The following is a 17,729-nucleotide window of genomic DNA, read 5'->3' on the forward strand; positions in this document are numbered from 1 at the left end:
CACTATGCATTGTTAAAATATTTCTAATTATCCTGTGGGGATTACATTGCATCCTTTATTGGGAATTATTCTGAAAATATTGTCAGATATAAATAGTACTCATGTAGTCTGTTCATTATTTCAAATTAGAAATGCTAAAATTAAAATACCTAAAATATCTAGAATCGTAGTCCAAAAGTTCACGAAATATCCTCACTGATCCTGGTATTTTAAATGTTCACAAAATTAAATCCACATGAAATAATGTACAGACTACATGAGCACTATTTATTAAGTAAATAAATTATGTTGTTGTTCAAAGGTTGTTGCTAGTTTCACTCTCTCTTTTGATTTAAGGTGTTTTAAGTACAATTTCCACATGGATCTTGATAACTTCTTAAAATGTGTTTGAATGATGATAATTTTTTTGTAAACAATACAGTTTACATGAAATACAGTAATGGTTGCTGTAGCAACTGAAACATAAACTATTTATGCTATTTATTGTATACACAGTGACTTGTTATAATTAGCTCTGTTTATGTTCCAGTAATGTTATATATTATCCAGAAGAGTTTTTGAAATGTAATCTAGAGTGATAAAACATGTGTTAGTTAAACTATATTGTAATATTGCTGCCGTGGATAAAATTAAGTTTTAGTATTAGTATTAATAAAACCGTGCACCTTCATTAGTTTCATTACGTTATTAAACACATGCTATTGACTCTTGTGTTTCATATTACGATATTTCGTAAAATCGCTTTTATTGCATTAATAAATGCACTATTTTCATTCAAAGCTTGTGTTACGTTTTCCCTTCATCCATACGAGTTTGACCTGTGACTTATTACCTTGACTTTGGACAATACATATAAAGTGCTATAGATTGGAATGAAACTTTGCAAATACTCTGTTCGGGTCATTACGCACATGTTTAGCAAATAGTATATGTCTCCCATATTATGTGTAACAAATTTGTGCAATAACTAAACTTTTCTCGACCTCAGCAATAGTTTAAAAAAAATGTTTTAAATTTAAATGAAACAATATGCACATGTCAAATTCATACTGCTATCTCATACACTCTTCACATTGTTTACATATTTATCGCGTTTATCTTTTTTAAAGACTTTTCTTGTTTAGCTTATTGGACCTAAATTTCATAGATCTTCAAGCATAGTAAGGATAAGATCTAGAAAGGCATTTAAAAGTCAACTTTCCTGTTAAGATGGAGAAGTTGGACCATGTGAAAATAAACTCAGGGGACATTTTCTAGTATCATACAGTTATTTCTACATGTTTATGAAACTGCGCCCTCTCAGTCAAATATCACCCCTGTGGCGTTTTTCTTCGGCGTTATAATTATTCAAATCATGCTTTAAACGCGCCTTTTCAATTTCAATATCAACTTACAAATCTGAAAGTTCCGTTTTACTATTTTTACCATGGGACGATCCCATGTATCCACCATTTTGATTAAAATAAATAATTACCCCTCCCCTGATTATTAAAAAATATCCCAGTGGCAATGCAAAAGGCGGTAACAGTTAAGGGCAGCTTAATTTTCATAGATACAGTAATGAAAAAACAACAACAATGCTCTCCTTTAATATTACCAATTTTTAAGAAAAATGGTACATTTCAGATTTAAAAGAGCTCCAAATTCAATTGTTGAAGGTATTTTAAAAAACACAGTGACTTGTATATTATACTCATGTAAGTATAGTTATGTCTAATAACCATGCATATACACACACAATTATATTCATTAATATCAATTTGTACAACAAATACGATAAAACATAATTAACTGCAGAAAATCATTTACCACTGACCTATGTTGAAATGCTAAAAGGTCGCCATGCATATATTGACAGCTACGGTTATTCTCACTACATGTATTTTGAAATAAATACGTTTGCCCATTCGCAACAAATTTTAAACGATTTTTAGACAGATGAATATTCCACCTTAAATATTATAAACAGTATCTATATACATATTTATAACACAGGAGAAGCCCAAAAGGCTATATTGACCAGTGCGGACAATATGACACAATTAGGTTAATATTATTGAAACTTGTCTCTTTCTAAGTTTCTCTTTCTGTCTTCGTCTAGTGAAGGAAGTGATGAAGTTCTGAAAAAACAATATTATTTTGTTGATTGCTCCATAACAACATCGCCAACTTGCTTCTCTAGATGGACTTTTGTTTCTCCTGGCTTGATGTTTGCTGCTCCTGGCGGACCGGTTGTCTTTGACTTTGTTTCTGCTTCTCCATCTGGTGTCTTTGCTTTTTCTCTTTCTGGAGAAAGCCTTGCCTCACACAGCGGACTCTTTATTTCTCCGGACTCTGTGTGTGTTTCTTCTCTTTCTGGAAAATGCCTTGCTTCACACAGCGAACTCTTTGTTTCTCCTAACTCTGTATTTTTTCATCCCTTCCTGATGAAAGCCTTGCCCCACATAGCGGACTACTTGTTTCTTCTAACTCTGCGTTTGTTTCTTTTTGTTTATTTAATTGAAATAGCAAAGTAGCAAGATCCTCCAAACGTTCCCTGAATTCCAAGTTCTTGTAATTCCCCTCAGGAACACTACTAAATCCATTCAACGCCCCAAATAACGCTCCGGTTATTACACCAGTGCTGTCATTGTCTCCGCCATGGAGCATTCCATGATGACAAAGGTCTGTCCAGGTTCCATCGTGGCTGAGAATCGCGTCATAGGCTATCATTGGAGCATCATGTCCTGATGCTCCTCCATGTCCATCAAAACTGATGGACTTATAGAATTCATCTCTTTCCTTGACACCGTACTTCCATGGAAATACTGGTTTAGATTTTCCATCGCTTATTTGTCTTAATTCTAAATACTTTGTCCATTGGTCTGTAAAATAGTCCCAATGTGCTTTGTTGTCTTCAACATCAAAGCCAGATTCTTCTATATACTTCAAAGCCAATGGAAGAGTGTCCATCAAACCTTTCCCCCACTCAACCAAAGATTTTTGTTGTATTCCATAGGAAGTAAACAATGCCGAAGCTAGTGCTCCAAGGTAGCCTGATGGATTGTTGTGTGTCATCCGGCCCGACTCGATGCTGACCTCAATTAGATCTTGAATTTCCTCAGGTCGAGGAAACAGAAGGCCAATACACATAGATCTCATTGCTGCTCCGCATCCTCCTCCTTTCGCATTGAAGGGTATCCTGTAACCTTTGTCCTTATTCTGATTCAAACAGTAAAACGAATTCATGCAAGTTCGGCCCGGCCTTCTTCCCATCATGTGGGTTGTACAGGCTATAAACTTCGTAGCCATCAGTGTGTGCAATTCTTCCCCTCTTTGACCTGTGTTTAAACATGAATTTATTATGTCTCAATTAATAATAAAGGTTATAATGGTCAATAATGTTCAGTTTTTTGTTAATAAATTAAATTTTCGATCATGAATACCGTACTTAAATAATTAAGATTAAATCGAAAGCAAATATATATATATATATATATATTGTGCACGCTAGCAACATAGTTTGTTAAACAAAGCGCTTGTCTGATAAATATATATAAATTACCACTATGTTGTGATAAATAAGAGGGAAAGTCAACAGCAAGATAATGTATTCACCTTGAACTAATGCTTCAGCCAAGGCAATATGCATGACCGTATCGTCGCTGCAAGGCCACTCTTCTTTGTTCAACTCAATCTTTGAAAGACCTCCCAGCTCCTTTAGCTCTCGGTGGATAGCCGGTCCCGAGAAATTGAACTCCCAATCGCTGTCTTTGTAGCCAAGAGCATCACCGGCTCCGCTCAGCACCATACATGCCTTATATCTGAAACACACACATTGTGTAGTCCCTTCAGTGGGGATCTATGAATATGAACAGTTCTTCGAAATAGATCACCACTGAATTGCTCAGACGCATTCAAAAAATAATTATCTACATCAAATATACTTGTGCACAACGTATTTTCAACACCACGGCATGATTGTTTTAGACATGCGCGCTTTTGAACATCATGACATGCGAACAGGATTTAGAGCGATGTGATTATGAATATTGAACATCATGTTATTTCTACATTGAACTATAGTTAGGCAAAAAATGGGTTTGTGTAGGGTCACATCCTTTTCAAAAACAGGTAGTGTAAGAATGCTTTTTAGGCTTTATTTAAGAACATTATTGTCATCATTGGGGAATGGTGTTAACGTATTAATCGTATGACGTTGTCAACTGTTAAAATCTTTAAAGGTTTTAAACTACATATATTAATACACACACCATCCGATCAACTTAAAAATAACCTTCTGTAACCGAGCCAAAACACATTTACATGCACATTTATCAATTCAATTTTAGAGCAGTTGTACAAGGCTATTATTCAGTGAGAGTTTTGCATCATTTGTAGCATCAATGTTTTCCTAAGCACATATCGCATAACTTGATTGACCGAACATCTTATACGGTGCTCCTATTGTACCGATAACACATCACAGAAAACAAATAAATGATATACCTCTCTTCGAGGGATGCTCCATGTGAGATCCGTGACTGCAATCCGCCCATAACTGCAGATCCTGTAGTGTAAATATACACATATACAGTGATAGTATACGTATACATAAAGTAATACAAATTAATAAAAGTAGGCAAACCTAATGCTTAAGTAATCCACGTATACAGTAAAATAACTGCATGTATTATCCATAAAGGGTAGTGTTCGGAAATAAATGTATCGTTATAATACGCGTACGTCCGAAATATGAAGAATTCAGATAATTCATCATATACCAAAAGTGGAGGGTAGATGTTGGAAATGTCATGAAGCGTAGATAACCGACATACAGGCAAAGAATAGCTCGCGGGTGCCATCATAATTCACATGATATTGGCCTCTTTTAGTATTTACAGAAATGAATAATAATAATAATGAAAGTATGGATTATATTAATTGTTTTATACGTGACCAAACGAAAACTAAGAAAAACAAACTGTGCGACACATGCATATGCATACATTCAACCTGCAGTGGATTGAATCCCGGACGGGAGCATATTGATCTCGGACAGTCAAGATTTTTGCTTTGTTTTTAAACATCAAGCGCCTGTTGTAATAAACAATCATTTTTTCCTGTTTCATTTGTTTAGAAAAAGTTACACTTTCAATATATTTTTAAGGCTTTTCAAAACGTTAATCCTAAACTGTATGGATATGTATCTCACAGGTAAGATCCAACGGCAGGGACAGCACCACCTCCCGCTCCCTACCCTTTCCAGGGACAGCACCACCTCCCGCTCCCTACCCTTTCCAGAGACAGCACCACCTCCCGCTCCCTACCCTTTCCAGGGACAGCACCACCTCCCGCTCCCTACCCTTTCCAGGGACAGCACCACCTCCCGCTCCCTACCCTTTCCAGGGACAGCACCACCTCCCGCTCCCTACCCTTTCCAGGGACAGCACCACCTCCCGCTCCCTACCCTTTCCAGGGACAGCACCACCTCCCGCTCCCTACCCTTTCCAGGGACAGCACCACCTCCCGCTCCCTACCCTTTCCAGATTGTTGCTGATGAATGACACAGCAACGATATGATACCATTACAACGAACTTTCATAAAAGTTATAATGTAATACATAATTTTCTCAAATATTTATGTTTTTAATTTTTAGTACCACTTTAATTTTAACTCATCATTTCCCAATGTCGTTTTAAATAAAAGAACACGGTTTATTTTGAAAGTGTATTTCAACAAAACAAAAACAGCGAAACGAAAAGAGAACATTTTAGAAATTTAGCTCTATAGCGTTATTAAAAATATTGCTACCAAAGGCTTGTTTATTTATTTCTGTTTCTTACTAAACAATATATTATAATATCTATTTCACGATGTTATATGATGCCTTGCAAAAATGTTTTTGCTTTTCTTTCGTATTACTAAAATGTAATAATATATAGGGTTGATAAATCAGAAAAAAGTTAAAGGGGCATTAGTCACTTGATTAAGCTATAAAATGTTAGTTTTGCCATCATTTAATTGGTATGAAAATATTGGAATTATATCGGCCTTTAAGCATTATACTAGCGACATTGAACATACTACAATACATATCGCAATAAATTATCTTCTTTTATAACACCGATTTGTTCTATACTCCATTCACTGTCAAGAGGTAGACATAGCTACAATGCATAAATGCAAACATAAATAAATTAAATATTATACATGTATGTACAGCTGCATTCTTTTACAAAAAAGAAAATACTAACATACATTAATTTTGTTGAAGATATAAATACAGATGATGCGAGCAGAGCACATTTAAATTGATATTAATTTGTTCCACATATTATAGTTGTACACTCACACTCAGATATGTGACAGTCCGTCAGTATAAAGAGCGTTGATGGTATTAACAAGTAGACGCTTGTCGTTGCAAAAGGCGCCGTAAATTCTTTCTTATTACTATGTACATGTATGTAATTAAGACGCAATCATACATAGATACAACATTTACTAATTTAAGCTATATTTTACGCTTACAGTTTATTTAAACAAGAGTTTTATGTTGTTCATCATTACTTTCCCGTCTCTGTTACGGTATATTGATTACTGTTTGAAGCTGATTACGCAATATTGACACTGCTATCTACTTGTTGTTGGCTATCATTTGGCAACGTTCCGTCCGATGTTGCCGTTATTTCTTTTTCAGAACGGTTTGTTTCCTTGGGCGTCAGCATTGCCCCTTCTGGAGATTTTTGTTTCTCCTGACGTTGCAGTTGTCCCTCCTGGAAGACTCTTAGTTTCACTTAACTATTCAGTTGCCTTTCCTGTAGGACTCTTTGTTTCTCCTGACTCTGCAGTCGCCTTTCCTGAAAGATTCTTAGTGTCTTCACAATTTTGCTGTGCCTCCCCTGGAATACTTTTCGGTTCTTCTAATTTTGTTTTCGCTTCATCCTTATGGTTCATTTCAAACAGCAGTGTGGCAATATTTTCTAGACGATCCCTGTATTCCAAGTTCTTGTAATTCCCCTCAGGGACACTACTAAATCCATTCAATGCCCCAAATAACGCTCCGGTTATTACACCAGTGCTGTCATTGTCTCCGCCATGGAACATTCCATGATGACAAAGGTCTGTCCATGTTCCATTGTGGCTGAGAATCGCGTCATAGGCTATCATTGGAGCATCGTGTCCGGAATTTCCGCCATGGTCAGCAAAACTGATGGACTTATAGAACTCATCTCTTTCCTTGACACCGTACTTCCATGGAAATACTGGTTTAGATTTCCCATCGCTTATTTGTCTTAATTTTAAATACTTTGTCCATTGATCCGTAAAATAGTCCCAATGTTTTTTGTTGTTTTCAACATCAAAACCCGTTTCTTCAATATACCTCATAGCCAATGGAAGAGTGTCCATCAAACCTTTTCCCCACTCAACCAAAGGTTTTTGTTGTATCCCGTAGGAAGTAAACAATGCCGAAGCTAGTGCTCCGAGGTAACCTGTTGGATTGTTATGTGTCATCCGCCCCGACTCGATGCTGACCTCAATTAGATCTTGAATTTCCTCCGGGCGAGGAAACAGAAGGCCAATACACATGGATCTCATTGCTGCCCCGCATCCTCCTCCTTTTGCATTGAAGGGTATCCTGTAACTTATGTACCTATCCTGTTTCATACGGTAGACGGCATCCATGCAAGTTTGACCGGCAGCTCTGCCGCCCATATCCATAGAGCATTCTTGAAACTTAGTTGAAATTTCTTTGTATAAATCTTCACCTCTCTTACCTTTCAAATAAAAAAAAACATTGTGTTACTGAAAGTTTTACATTTATTTAATATGAAATTTCAGCACAGTATTACACATTAATGCACGTGTATTTTGACGAGACAACCTCACGCTTTTATAAATAAGCGTGACATGAGTTACAGGAACGATAACACATATACCACGTATTACCTTGGACCAAAGCTTCCGCCAAGGCAAGCTGCATGACCGTATCATCGCTGACCGGAAAGTCGTCTTTGTTCACCTGAATATTTCCAAGACCGCCCAGTTCTTTCAACTCTCGGTGGATTTCGGGGCCGGAAAAATTAAACTCCCATTTGCCTTTTTTGTATCCAAGAGCATCACCCGCGCCGCTAAGCACCATACATGCCATGTACCTGAATCAATGTATACAGCAATAAGTAATCTTTATACAGATAACACAGACCAAAAAAGTATATTTATTTATTTATTTATTTATTTATTTATTTATTTATTTATTTATTTATTTATTTATTTATTTATTTATTTATTTTATTTATTTATTTATTTATTTATTTATTTATTTATTTATTTATTTATTTATTTATGTTTTTTTATTCCTTTTTATTTTGGTAAAAGGATTAATTAATTCAATTGTGAATAACCTCAGGCAATAAACATTTAATAGCTTTGGTCAATAAATAACTTTATTTTAAATTGGTCTACTTTCAGAAAAATATAACATCAGCATTACACAAAACATTGAAAGGTGTTTACATGATAAGATAAGGACAATCATTATTCTCAATATATCTGATTGGCAGACATAAAAAATAACCTTAGAGACAACCGTGTGTGTGACTGTGTGTGCGAGCGCGCATGTGTGTATGGTTTTCAAGAAAATGAGAATATTACTGCTTTGAGTGTGAACACCATGTTTCACATATGTAAAAATAAAGTGATGTGCGTCAACAATAATTATTTAATTGGTGTTCTAACGGCACCTATTTAAAGTCCTTCTATACTATTATCCGAGACATTACACAAATTAACCTAGTGTACTCATTGTATACAACATAAAGGGAGGTAAGCATAACATATGTTTGTACTGTATTGTCTTTTTGTTACCAATTAAACACTTGGCTTGACTTGATTATTCTCTTGATCTTCATAAGACATGTGAATTTACTTTGATTAACTGTACAAAACATGAGCCCGATGTAACTTGCATTTACTGCTGAAGTATTTATATTGCCAGAAGGCACTCGATATAATATATACATGCATGTACATACCTTTCTTCAAGAGGCACTGCGGCATTTGATGGTCTAGAATGCGCTCCACCCATTACACGTCTGCGAAGATAAATTGAAATGTAAGTGAGAATTTTGCAAAAAATCGTTATTGTACTATTTGAAAATGCACGTTTACTTATTTTAAATATATGTTATTATACTTACACTTTAAGGTATGCTCGCGAAATATCTGAAAATTAATTCAGAGCAGCTGAATGTTGATGCTGGAATAAAACAATAAATTCCTACTGTATGAAATATCATATGTACTGTTCAGTCTCCATCTACCATGCAGTGTCGTATATATACATACAGTCTTTTATGAACTACATGGATATTCTATATATTCTATATATATATATAGAATATCCATGTAGTTCATAAAACACATCTAAACACTTACTGATAAAAATGGTAGATTCTATGAAAGTATTCAAAGCTTAGGCATTAGAATATGGAGAATACACTGCTGCGCATGAGAACACATATTATTGGAAGCTCTCTGAAATCACACAGAGTTGTAGATGGAGAGAAAATCGATCGGGGCACACACGAGCCGCGACGCGCGATATTTGCCTTCGAACATAATTCTTACAAATGAAATCAGACGCGTATAGCTGACTGTACGCAAATACGCAGTTGCGTAATGACATTTTGACAGGTCGAAAAGTTGTTGACATACTAAAGCCTCCGAATTTGAAATTAAAACACTAGGGGGGGGGGGGGGGGGGGGGGGGGGGTAGGGGTGAAGGGGTAAATATTCTGTCCGTCGACCGGTCTGCGTAATCCCAAATTGGCCCTAGCTACGCGTCTGGAAAAGATTATTGTAAAAAAATGCCCCCCGCCCATTGTGGTCGATGGTATTTGCATGGCCGCTGAGCTGAAGGCTATTTCAGTTTTAAATTGTCTAATCCTTAGCATTGATTTCCTGGAATTCGAAGACATTATTCTAGTTCACGGGGAAGAATGTCACTGAAATGTCTCGTACAGGCCAGAGCGCATGAGAGCCATCAGGGCTTGATTCCTCGCCTGACCTTTAAAGCTGCACTCTCACAGACTGAACGTTTTGACAACTTTCTTTTGTCTTTGATCGAGCCAATTTATGCGAAAATACATGTAAACCAGTCATATAAGATGGCTGACAAAAAAATAAGATCGCAGATTTTGATTTTTAAGTTCAAAAAATGATGTTTTATGCATTTTTCTTAAACCGTTAGTAACGGTTTGAGCCATGATACATTTATTTTGGAAAGGAAATCTGCGATCTGATCTTTTGTCAGCAGTCTTTTATCACTGGTTTGGAGATATTTTCGCAAAAATTTGCTCATTCCAAGACAAAAAATAAAAAAAAGTTGTAAAAACGGTAACTCTGTGAGAGTGCAGTTTTAAGCAGGTGTCCGAATTCGGACCAAGGCATACTTTAATGAGCCTGTGATATGTCGTTTTAAAATTTCCTGATTATTTATATATATATATATATCTTGTAATCAATGCCTACATGTACATGTAACCCCTTCAACCCCTTCCCCTTCGTGTTTTTTTTTCTAATTTCTGGTATGACAAAAACTTTCAAAATTTCATTACGCAACTGCGTATTTGCGTACAGTCAGCTACGCACCTGATCTAATAGTCCAAATAATTGTACGTTGACGGATTTTTTTTAGATTTTTGATATGGCAAATCCTTCACGACGTTAGGGATTGGAAGAATCCCGTATAACACGTATATTATTTTAGTTAGGGATTGGAAGAATCCCGTATAACACGTATATTATTTTAGACTACCTGATCTAACTGCTCTATTCTTTTTTTTTGTCAATTCCGAGATTAATATAGTAAAAACTTAAACTGAAAATAAAAGAAGTTTGATATAGAAGTATCAATTATGATTACACTGTTATTTCACGTCAAGACGTAACATTGAGCAGCAGAAAGACACACATTTAAGAACTTTCGCAATTTTAATTTATTAAATCGTCATCGTTTCCTTTTAAAAGTATCAAATAAAAAACACAATAATTTTAATTACGTATTGTTGGTCAAAAATGAAGTATAAAAGTCTTCGAGACAAAATCCTGTTATAAAACAAGAAAATAAGATATCAAAAAGGCATACGATCGTGTGTCGCTACTCATGTCCTACATGTACACTCTGGACAGTATATATAGCTCTTTAATTAGATATGTGCATACCTTAAATTTCTTCACCAGAACGAGGCAAACATTCTCGTATTACATTCACTTCCCTCGATACAATCAAATTACAAATATCCAAACAGATCATTAAATTTTATCATAGGAAATGATAACCACAAATGACTCATACATATATACACACATTTAAAGAAACATATCCGACCGCGTCAATTCAGCCGTGCGTTTTCCTAGTTCGTGAAGTTTACAAATCACCGTTTTAGCATTGCCGTTATCACTTCATCACCAAAGTGAAAGTACGTACGCTGTCGGTAAGAAAGAAAAGAAATGCGATTATGTACAGCAAAAAGTCCAGTTATAGCCATTCTGTTATTTCTAAATGTTAAAGCTGATATATTCTTTATCCCACTGCATCAAACATGACATGTCACATAAGTCATCGAGCAGAAGCTGTTGTTAGTCCACCTAAATGGCCGTCAATGGGTCTTTTGACGATTTTTAGACTATGGCAGACTCGTGGATCACAGGGATACACATGAAATGTCAAAATAATAAAAAAAGTATCCCTGATCGCTCATTATTGTAGCTAAAGCTGTTGTGGGCACAGGCGCCACATAATCAAAAATCGGCCTACATATGTGTATTTAGTCCAAATAATTGTACGTTGACAGATTTTTTTTAGATTTTTGATATGGCAAATCCTTCACGACGTTAGGGATTGGAAGAATCCCGTATAACACGTCTATTATTTTAGACTAATGTGTATCAAGATATCTTAATATAGTATATAGCCCATATAGAACATTAAAAAAAGTTTGTGTCAAGCACCTGTGGTTGTGGGCTTATGAGCGCACAGTACTTAGTAGCCTGGTTTGATAGGAATGAACAGATGATCTGCTTTGGTGTCATATGACGGGAAATAGCGGGGACTTTGACTTTCGGTCCAGCAAACCCCGGGTAAAATCCCCGTCCTGCGTGGACGAACTTGTAGTAAAATCCCCGCAAAACCCTAGGTAAGGCCCATTCCCTGCTATATGTTGTGCGAAGACAAAACCACCGCATTCACCCGGCACCGCGGGGCCACCTGAAAGGTAAACACACGGCCCATTTCCCCGGCTATCCCCGATATACCCCCGGACCTGGGGGGGGGGGGCCGTGGTTACAATTGACTGGTGCATAATGCACCAGTCAATTGAAACCACGGCCCCCCCAGGTCTAGGAAATAGCGGGGACTTTGACTTTCGGTCCAGCCAAGTCCAGGTAAACTGCTGGTTAAATCCCCGCCAAATGCCCCGCACCGCAGGGACCCAACGTAAGGACCATTCCCCACTATTTTTGGCGCGAAGACAAAACCACGGCATTCACCTGGCACTTCAGGGCCACCTGAAAGGTAAAAACACAGCCCATTTCCCCGCTATTCCCGCTATACCCCTGGACCTGGGGGGCCATGGTTACAATTGAGTGGTGCATAACAATGTCAGAAACAGGTTGTCCGGTTAGTGTAGTGGTTAGCGCACTCGCTTCTCACCAAGGCAATCAGGTTTGATTCCCAGCCCTGGCGCATATGAGTTTTGTTAGTGGTCACCAAGCCGGACAAGTAGGTTTTCTCCGGGCACTCCAGTTTCCCCCACAACACAAGACCACACTCTAGCGCAACATCGTGCCAAAGAGAGTGACTTAGTATAAGTTATCATAACTTCCTTCACAATCGTTGTAAAATATATAATGTTTAAACTAACAATGTCAGAAAGTCTTGTTATGCCTAAAGTGGACAGTAAAACAACTGAAAGTTGATCGAAATGTTTTGAATACAAAAAACATGCCAATAAAAGAACCCAAACGAAAAGTTGCAAACAAAACATGCAGCCAACATGCTCATTACCCTCCAATCTTTCAATAGCAACCAGAATTCTTACCTGAACATGCGCTTAGTTGGAAGAAATTCGTTGAAGTTTCCAAAAGTTAAAAAAAAATCTCCACACAGCGATCCGGTTCTGTACCAGATATAGTTTGATAATATTTGCAGGATTCTGGTAGAAAATGATTTTTTTTTACATATGCATGTATTTTTACAGACTTTAATACCAATGAAAGTAGCCATGGCTGCAAAGAATACCAGTACAATACTGACGAAGGTGCGCTCATTAATGAAGAACAAGGCCCATGTATCAGAACCATTGAATGCCTACATTGTGCCATCAGGAGATGCTCATATGGTAAGACACTTAAAGTAGGGATTGAAAATCAAACAATTACCATCAATGTTTATTTTGCAATAACCAAAGAGGTTGTTTCTATCAATTATCCATTTCATGAATGAAACTGATTAATGTTCAACATATTATAATGTATACAATATTTAACAGAATTGGTAACAACAAAATAAATATTAAGGAAATATGAACAATTATTTTAGGTCAATGAGTATATTTCGCTTATAATTCTGCAGTCTTTTTGGGAGTTTCCCGGCTAGCTTAGTCAGTAAGGTCGTCATCGTTTTATATACTGCATTGCTGATCTTCGCAAGGGTTTCAGATTTAAGTCTCTGTCAGGGCATTTCTAAATATGATAAAAATATTCTCCTGTTCCGTGAAGTTGAAAAACTGAAGGTGTTCCTGCATTGAGAATTATAAGAGAAGTGCATACAGTGTGTGATACATTATAGTTAAGATGCCACAATCTTATATCCTGAGAATAAAAAAAGGCTGTGTGGCTTGGTAAAAGTGTTAAAAAGGCATAATTCAGCCTTTTATTTCTTTCTCTTTTTGCGGATATAAACAAATAAACTGCCCATTAAGTAGAGAATGTCTTGTGATAAAGGATTTTGACTCATAAAATGGTCAAAGCCAGTTTTAGTTTGACATTGGAACTTTACCATTTAACTTATATTGCAGTAATCCAGCAGGATTCATGTTGGAATTGACTAGTTGGCAGTTGCCAATCAATCAGTTGATCAATAAGGATTATATTTGTAAATTAGTTATAACGCATGGATTTGCTATTCAATGGATTAACTGGAAAACCTCGCCACATGATCATGACAAGCTGCAATGATGGCTATGGTGACTGGTCAGTTTATTCCCAATCTAATGGTATTTCTTACAGAGTGAGTATATAGCGCCATGTGACTGTAGACGGCCCTTTGTGTCCGGCTTTGATGGATCAGCAGGTATGTGTCCGCTCAGATCATAACATTATAGTACCAGTATTCATTTTGTTTGACTAAAATAGCATTCTGCAGTAATTGGCTTTAGAAAATTTGTTCACCTTACCCCAGACAAATAGCTGTTACCTTTTACTTGCCACTAACAGGTAAATGGTTGCCCAATCTTTCTTTTTGGGAGTTTCATGTTTTGCTGAACAGTGATTTTGAATGTTCCATTGGCTCTTTATTTGGACTTGACTACTTCTGGGCTACAGAACCCATTAACCATTCACTGTCCAGTTTAAATATTGAATTTCCAGTTTTAACAATGTGAAGCAGCAATTCTTGAAAATTTCTATTGTGGATTTTTTTACCGTTATAAAATATTTTCATTCATTTGCTCTTTAAATTAGATATTTAAATGTGGTTTCAGCTAATGACTGTTTTACCCTTCACATTTTGGCTTCCCTTTTAAGGTTAAAGCTGTTTTAGTTACCAAAACAAAAAACATTCGAGGAGTGTCTCACTGTATTTCTTTTTTTCATGAAATGTACCAACATGTATATAACTGATTATAAGCCTATTAATTTAGACTTTAAAATGCAAAATCTGTTAATGAATCAATTTAAACAGAAACAGTACAAATTTTAAGTCATCGAGGCAGCCCTCTGAAAACTTCAAATTTTAATTGCTGTTTACTTACCTTACAAAGCTAATATATAATTATGTGACTGAGTAAATAACAATGAAATATTGAAATCACATTTATAAACGTCTAACCATTATAATTATCTTATCAAGATCATGATTAAATTGATTATGAACTGAAGGGCAGATAATGATAACTGGACATCTCCTTATAGGAACAGCAGTCATCACAGAGCATGAAGCGAAAATGTGGACAGACGGACGCTACTTCCTGCAGGCAGAGAAACAGATGGATGGGAACTGGGCGCTCATGAAAGATGGTTAGTGGTTTGGCAGGGGTCCCAGGTTTTCTAAATACTTACACTGGCCAATACTTTTGATAACTAATATGGAGCCTCATGTAGTGGCCGTTTATCAACATCCGTAATAACCACTGACTAATTGGTCATTTTAATCAGGTGAGCGATATAGGGCCATTTTAGTCCTCTTTTTTTTTATCAATACATGACTGTACAAACTCCTATGAGGTCTAGCTTCAAGCTGTCACAAATGACACCGGTATCATGTGCAGATGACCGTAAAGGAAGGATTTTGTGTAACCAGAGTTATGGCCCTGTTGTTTTGTTTCTCTGTGTGGCATAGTAAGAGGTAGAATTATGGAGCTCTATTACATGGATCATTTTGTTCAGCCTTGTCATCCAATTTGATGTCCGTGTTGTCATCTGTATTGTTGGCAGCTGCTTTACACGTTCATGTCAACTTGCTATTCACTGTAGAGTTGTGGTCCTTTCTTTGGCAGAATTTGACCTATTATAATATATTGACTTTGTCTGCTCGCTAACTTGCGCATTTCTTATCCAATCTTGTATCAAACATGGTCACATTGTTTATTGGTATAATATCTGGACTGAGTTTGATCAACAGCTAGATGACACTATTCAATCAAGACATATGGCTCTTGAATATTTTTACCAAATTTATTTTGTCTGTTCTCTTACTTGTTCAATTTTAATTCAAACTCTATCAAAAGTGGTCACAATATTTATGGCCATAATATCTCAATCAAGATCAATTAGCTGATATATTTATGTCTCCCCCTCTCTGGGGGAGACATATTGTTTTTGCCCTGTCCGTCAGTCCGGTAGTCCGGTAGTCCGGTAGTCCGTCAGTCCGTCAGTCCGTCCGTACGTCACACTTCGTTTCCGATCGATAACTGGAAAACCGCATGACCTAGGATCACCAAACTTGGTAGGGAGGTTGGTCATGAGGTGTAGAAGATCCCTATTGTTTTTGGGGTCATTAGGTCAAAGGTCAAGGTCGCGGCGACCCCCAATGTAAAAAACATTTCCGCTCAATATCTTGACAATGGTTTGACCTAGGTTCACCAAACTTGGTAGGGAGGTTGGTCATGAGGTGTAGAAGATCCCTATTGTTTTTGGGGTCACTAGGTCAAAGGTCAAGGTCGCGGCGACCCCCAATGTAAAAAACATTTCCGCTCAATATCTTGACAATGGTTTGACCTAGGTTCACCAAACTTGGTAGGGAGGTTGGTCATGAGGTGTAGAAGATCCCTATTGTTTTTGGGGTCACTAGGTCAAAGGTCAAGGTCGCGGCGACCCCCAATGTAAAAAACATTTCCGCTCAATATCTTGAGAATGGTTTGACCTAGGTTCACCAAACTTGGTAGGGAGGTTGGTCGTGAGGTGTAGAGGATCCCTATTGTTTTTGGGGTCACTAGGTCAAAGGTCAAGGTCGCGGCGACCCCCAATGTAAAAAACATTTCCGCTCAATATCTTGAGAATGGTTTGACCTAGGTTCACCAAACTTGGTAGGGAGGTTGGTCGTGAGGTGTAGAGGATCCCTATTGTTTTTGGGGTCACTAGGTCAAAGGTCAAGGTCGCGGCGACCCCCAATGTAAAAAACATTTCCGCTCAATATCTTGAGAATGGTTTGACCTAGGTTCACCAAACTTGGTAGGGAGGTTGGTCGTGAGGTGTAGAGGATCCCTATTGTTTTTGGGGTCACTAGGTCAAAGGTCAAGGTCGCGGCGACCCCCAATGTAAAAAACATTTCCGCTCAATATCTTGAGAATGGTTTGACCTAGGTTCACCAAACTTGGTAGGGAGGTTGGTCGTGAGGTGTAGAGGATCCCTATTGTTTTTGGGGTCGTTAGGTCAAAGGTCAAGGTCGCGGCGACCCCCAATATAAAAAACATTTCTGCTCAAAATCTTGAGAACGGTTTGACCTAGGTTCACCAAACTTGGTAGGGAGGTTGGTCATGAGGTGTAGAAGATCCCTATTGTTTTTGGGGTCACTAGGTCAAAGGTCAAGGTCGCGGCGACCCCCAATGTAAAAAACATTTCCGCTCAATATCTTGAGAATGGTTTGACCTAGGTTCACCAAACTTGGTAGGGAGGTTGATCATGAGGTTTAGAAAACTCCTATATTTTGGGGGGTCACAAGGTCAAAGGTCAACGTCGCTGTGACCTCTAATGTAAAAAAATATTTCCGTGCAATATCAGGAGAATGCTTTGATCTAGGTTCACCAAACTTTGAAGTGAGGTTGGTCATGATGTCTAGTTGATTTTGCAATCAGTTGGTCAAAGGTCAAGGTCACTGACCTTGAGGTGAAGAACCGGTTTCTGCTCAATAACTCAAGAACGTTTACACCCAGGAACTTCATACTTGGTATGCCAGTTAGTCATGACTAGTTGATGGCCCCTATTGATTTTGGGATCCATCATTGATTATTTCTCACCTACGACCACA

The 17,729-nt window shown here is 37.3% G+C and overlaps 2 protein-coding genes across 10 annotated transcripts in view; one reads left to right on the plus strand and one right to left on the minus strand.

Moving 5' to 3' along the window:
* Positions 1 to 1,579: 1,579 nt before the first annotated feature.
* Positions 1,580 to 11,322, minus strand: LOC128211417 (ADP-ribosylhydrolase ARH1-like). Of its 7 annotated transcripts, XM_052916185.1 has the most exons (5): positions 11,207 to 11,289; positions 9,181 to 9,239; positions 9,016 to 9,075; positions 7,931 to 8,136; positions 5,703 to 7,758 (listed from the first exon to the last, which is right to left on the minus strand). In XM_052916185.1, the coding sequence occupies exons 3-5, from the start codon at positions 9,066 to 9,068 to the stop codon at positions 6,782 to 6,784; spliced, it is 1,236 nt and encodes a 411-aa protein (XP_052772145.1). In that variant the 5' UTR covers positions 9,069 to 9,075; positions 9,181 to 9,239; positions 11,207 to 11,289; the 3' UTR covers positions 5,703 to 6,781. The 7 variants fall into 7 exon arrangements, with proteins under 7 accessions (XP_052772149.1, XP_052772148.1, XP_052772150.1 ...); XM_052916189.1 differs by lacking the exons at positions 5,703 to 7,758; positions 7,931 to 8,136; positions 9,016 to 9,075; positions 9,181 to 9,239 and adding exons at positions 1,580 to 3,320; positions 3,598 to 3,803; positions 4,489 to 4,549 and having other exon boundaries at positions 11,207 to 11,322; XM_052916188.1 differs by lacking the exons at positions 5,703 to 7,758; positions 7,931 to 8,136; positions 9,016 to 9,075; positions 9,181 to 9,239; positions 11,207 to 11,289 and adding exons at positions 1,580 to 3,320; positions 3,598 to 3,803; positions 4,489 to 4,549; positions 9,419 to 9,523.
* LOC128211415 (xaa-Pro aminopeptidase 1-like) overlaps positions 8,980 to 17,729 on the plus strand; it is a 32,392-nt gene continuing 23,642 nt past the window's right edge. Inside the window, exons 1-4 of one of the 3 annotated variants that reach the window (XM_052916182.1) lie at positions 8,980 to 9,095; positions 13,243 to 13,383; positions 14,273 to 14,336; positions 15,176 to 15,280. In XM_052916182.1, coding sequence (XP_052772142.1) covers positions 13,255 to 13,383; positions 14,273 to 14,336; positions 15,176 to 15,280 — 298 coding nt within the window. In that variant the 5' untranslated portion in view covers positions 8,980 to 9,095; positions 13,243 to 13,254. Of the gene's footprint in view, positions 9,096 to 11,341; positions 11,479 to 13,242; positions 13,384 to 14,272; positions 14,337 to 15,175; positions 15,281 to 17,729 lie in introns of those variants that run through there. The other 2 variants (XM_052916180.1, XM_052916181.1) reach the window with 2 other exon arrangements.

The sequence above is a fragment of the Mya arenaria genome, chromosome 12 (genome assembly GCF_026914265.1).
Source record: "Mya arenaria isolate MELC-2E11 chromosome 12, ASM2691426v1".
NCBI lineage: Eukaryota > Metazoa > Mollusca > Bivalvia > Myida > Myidae > Mya > Mya arenaria.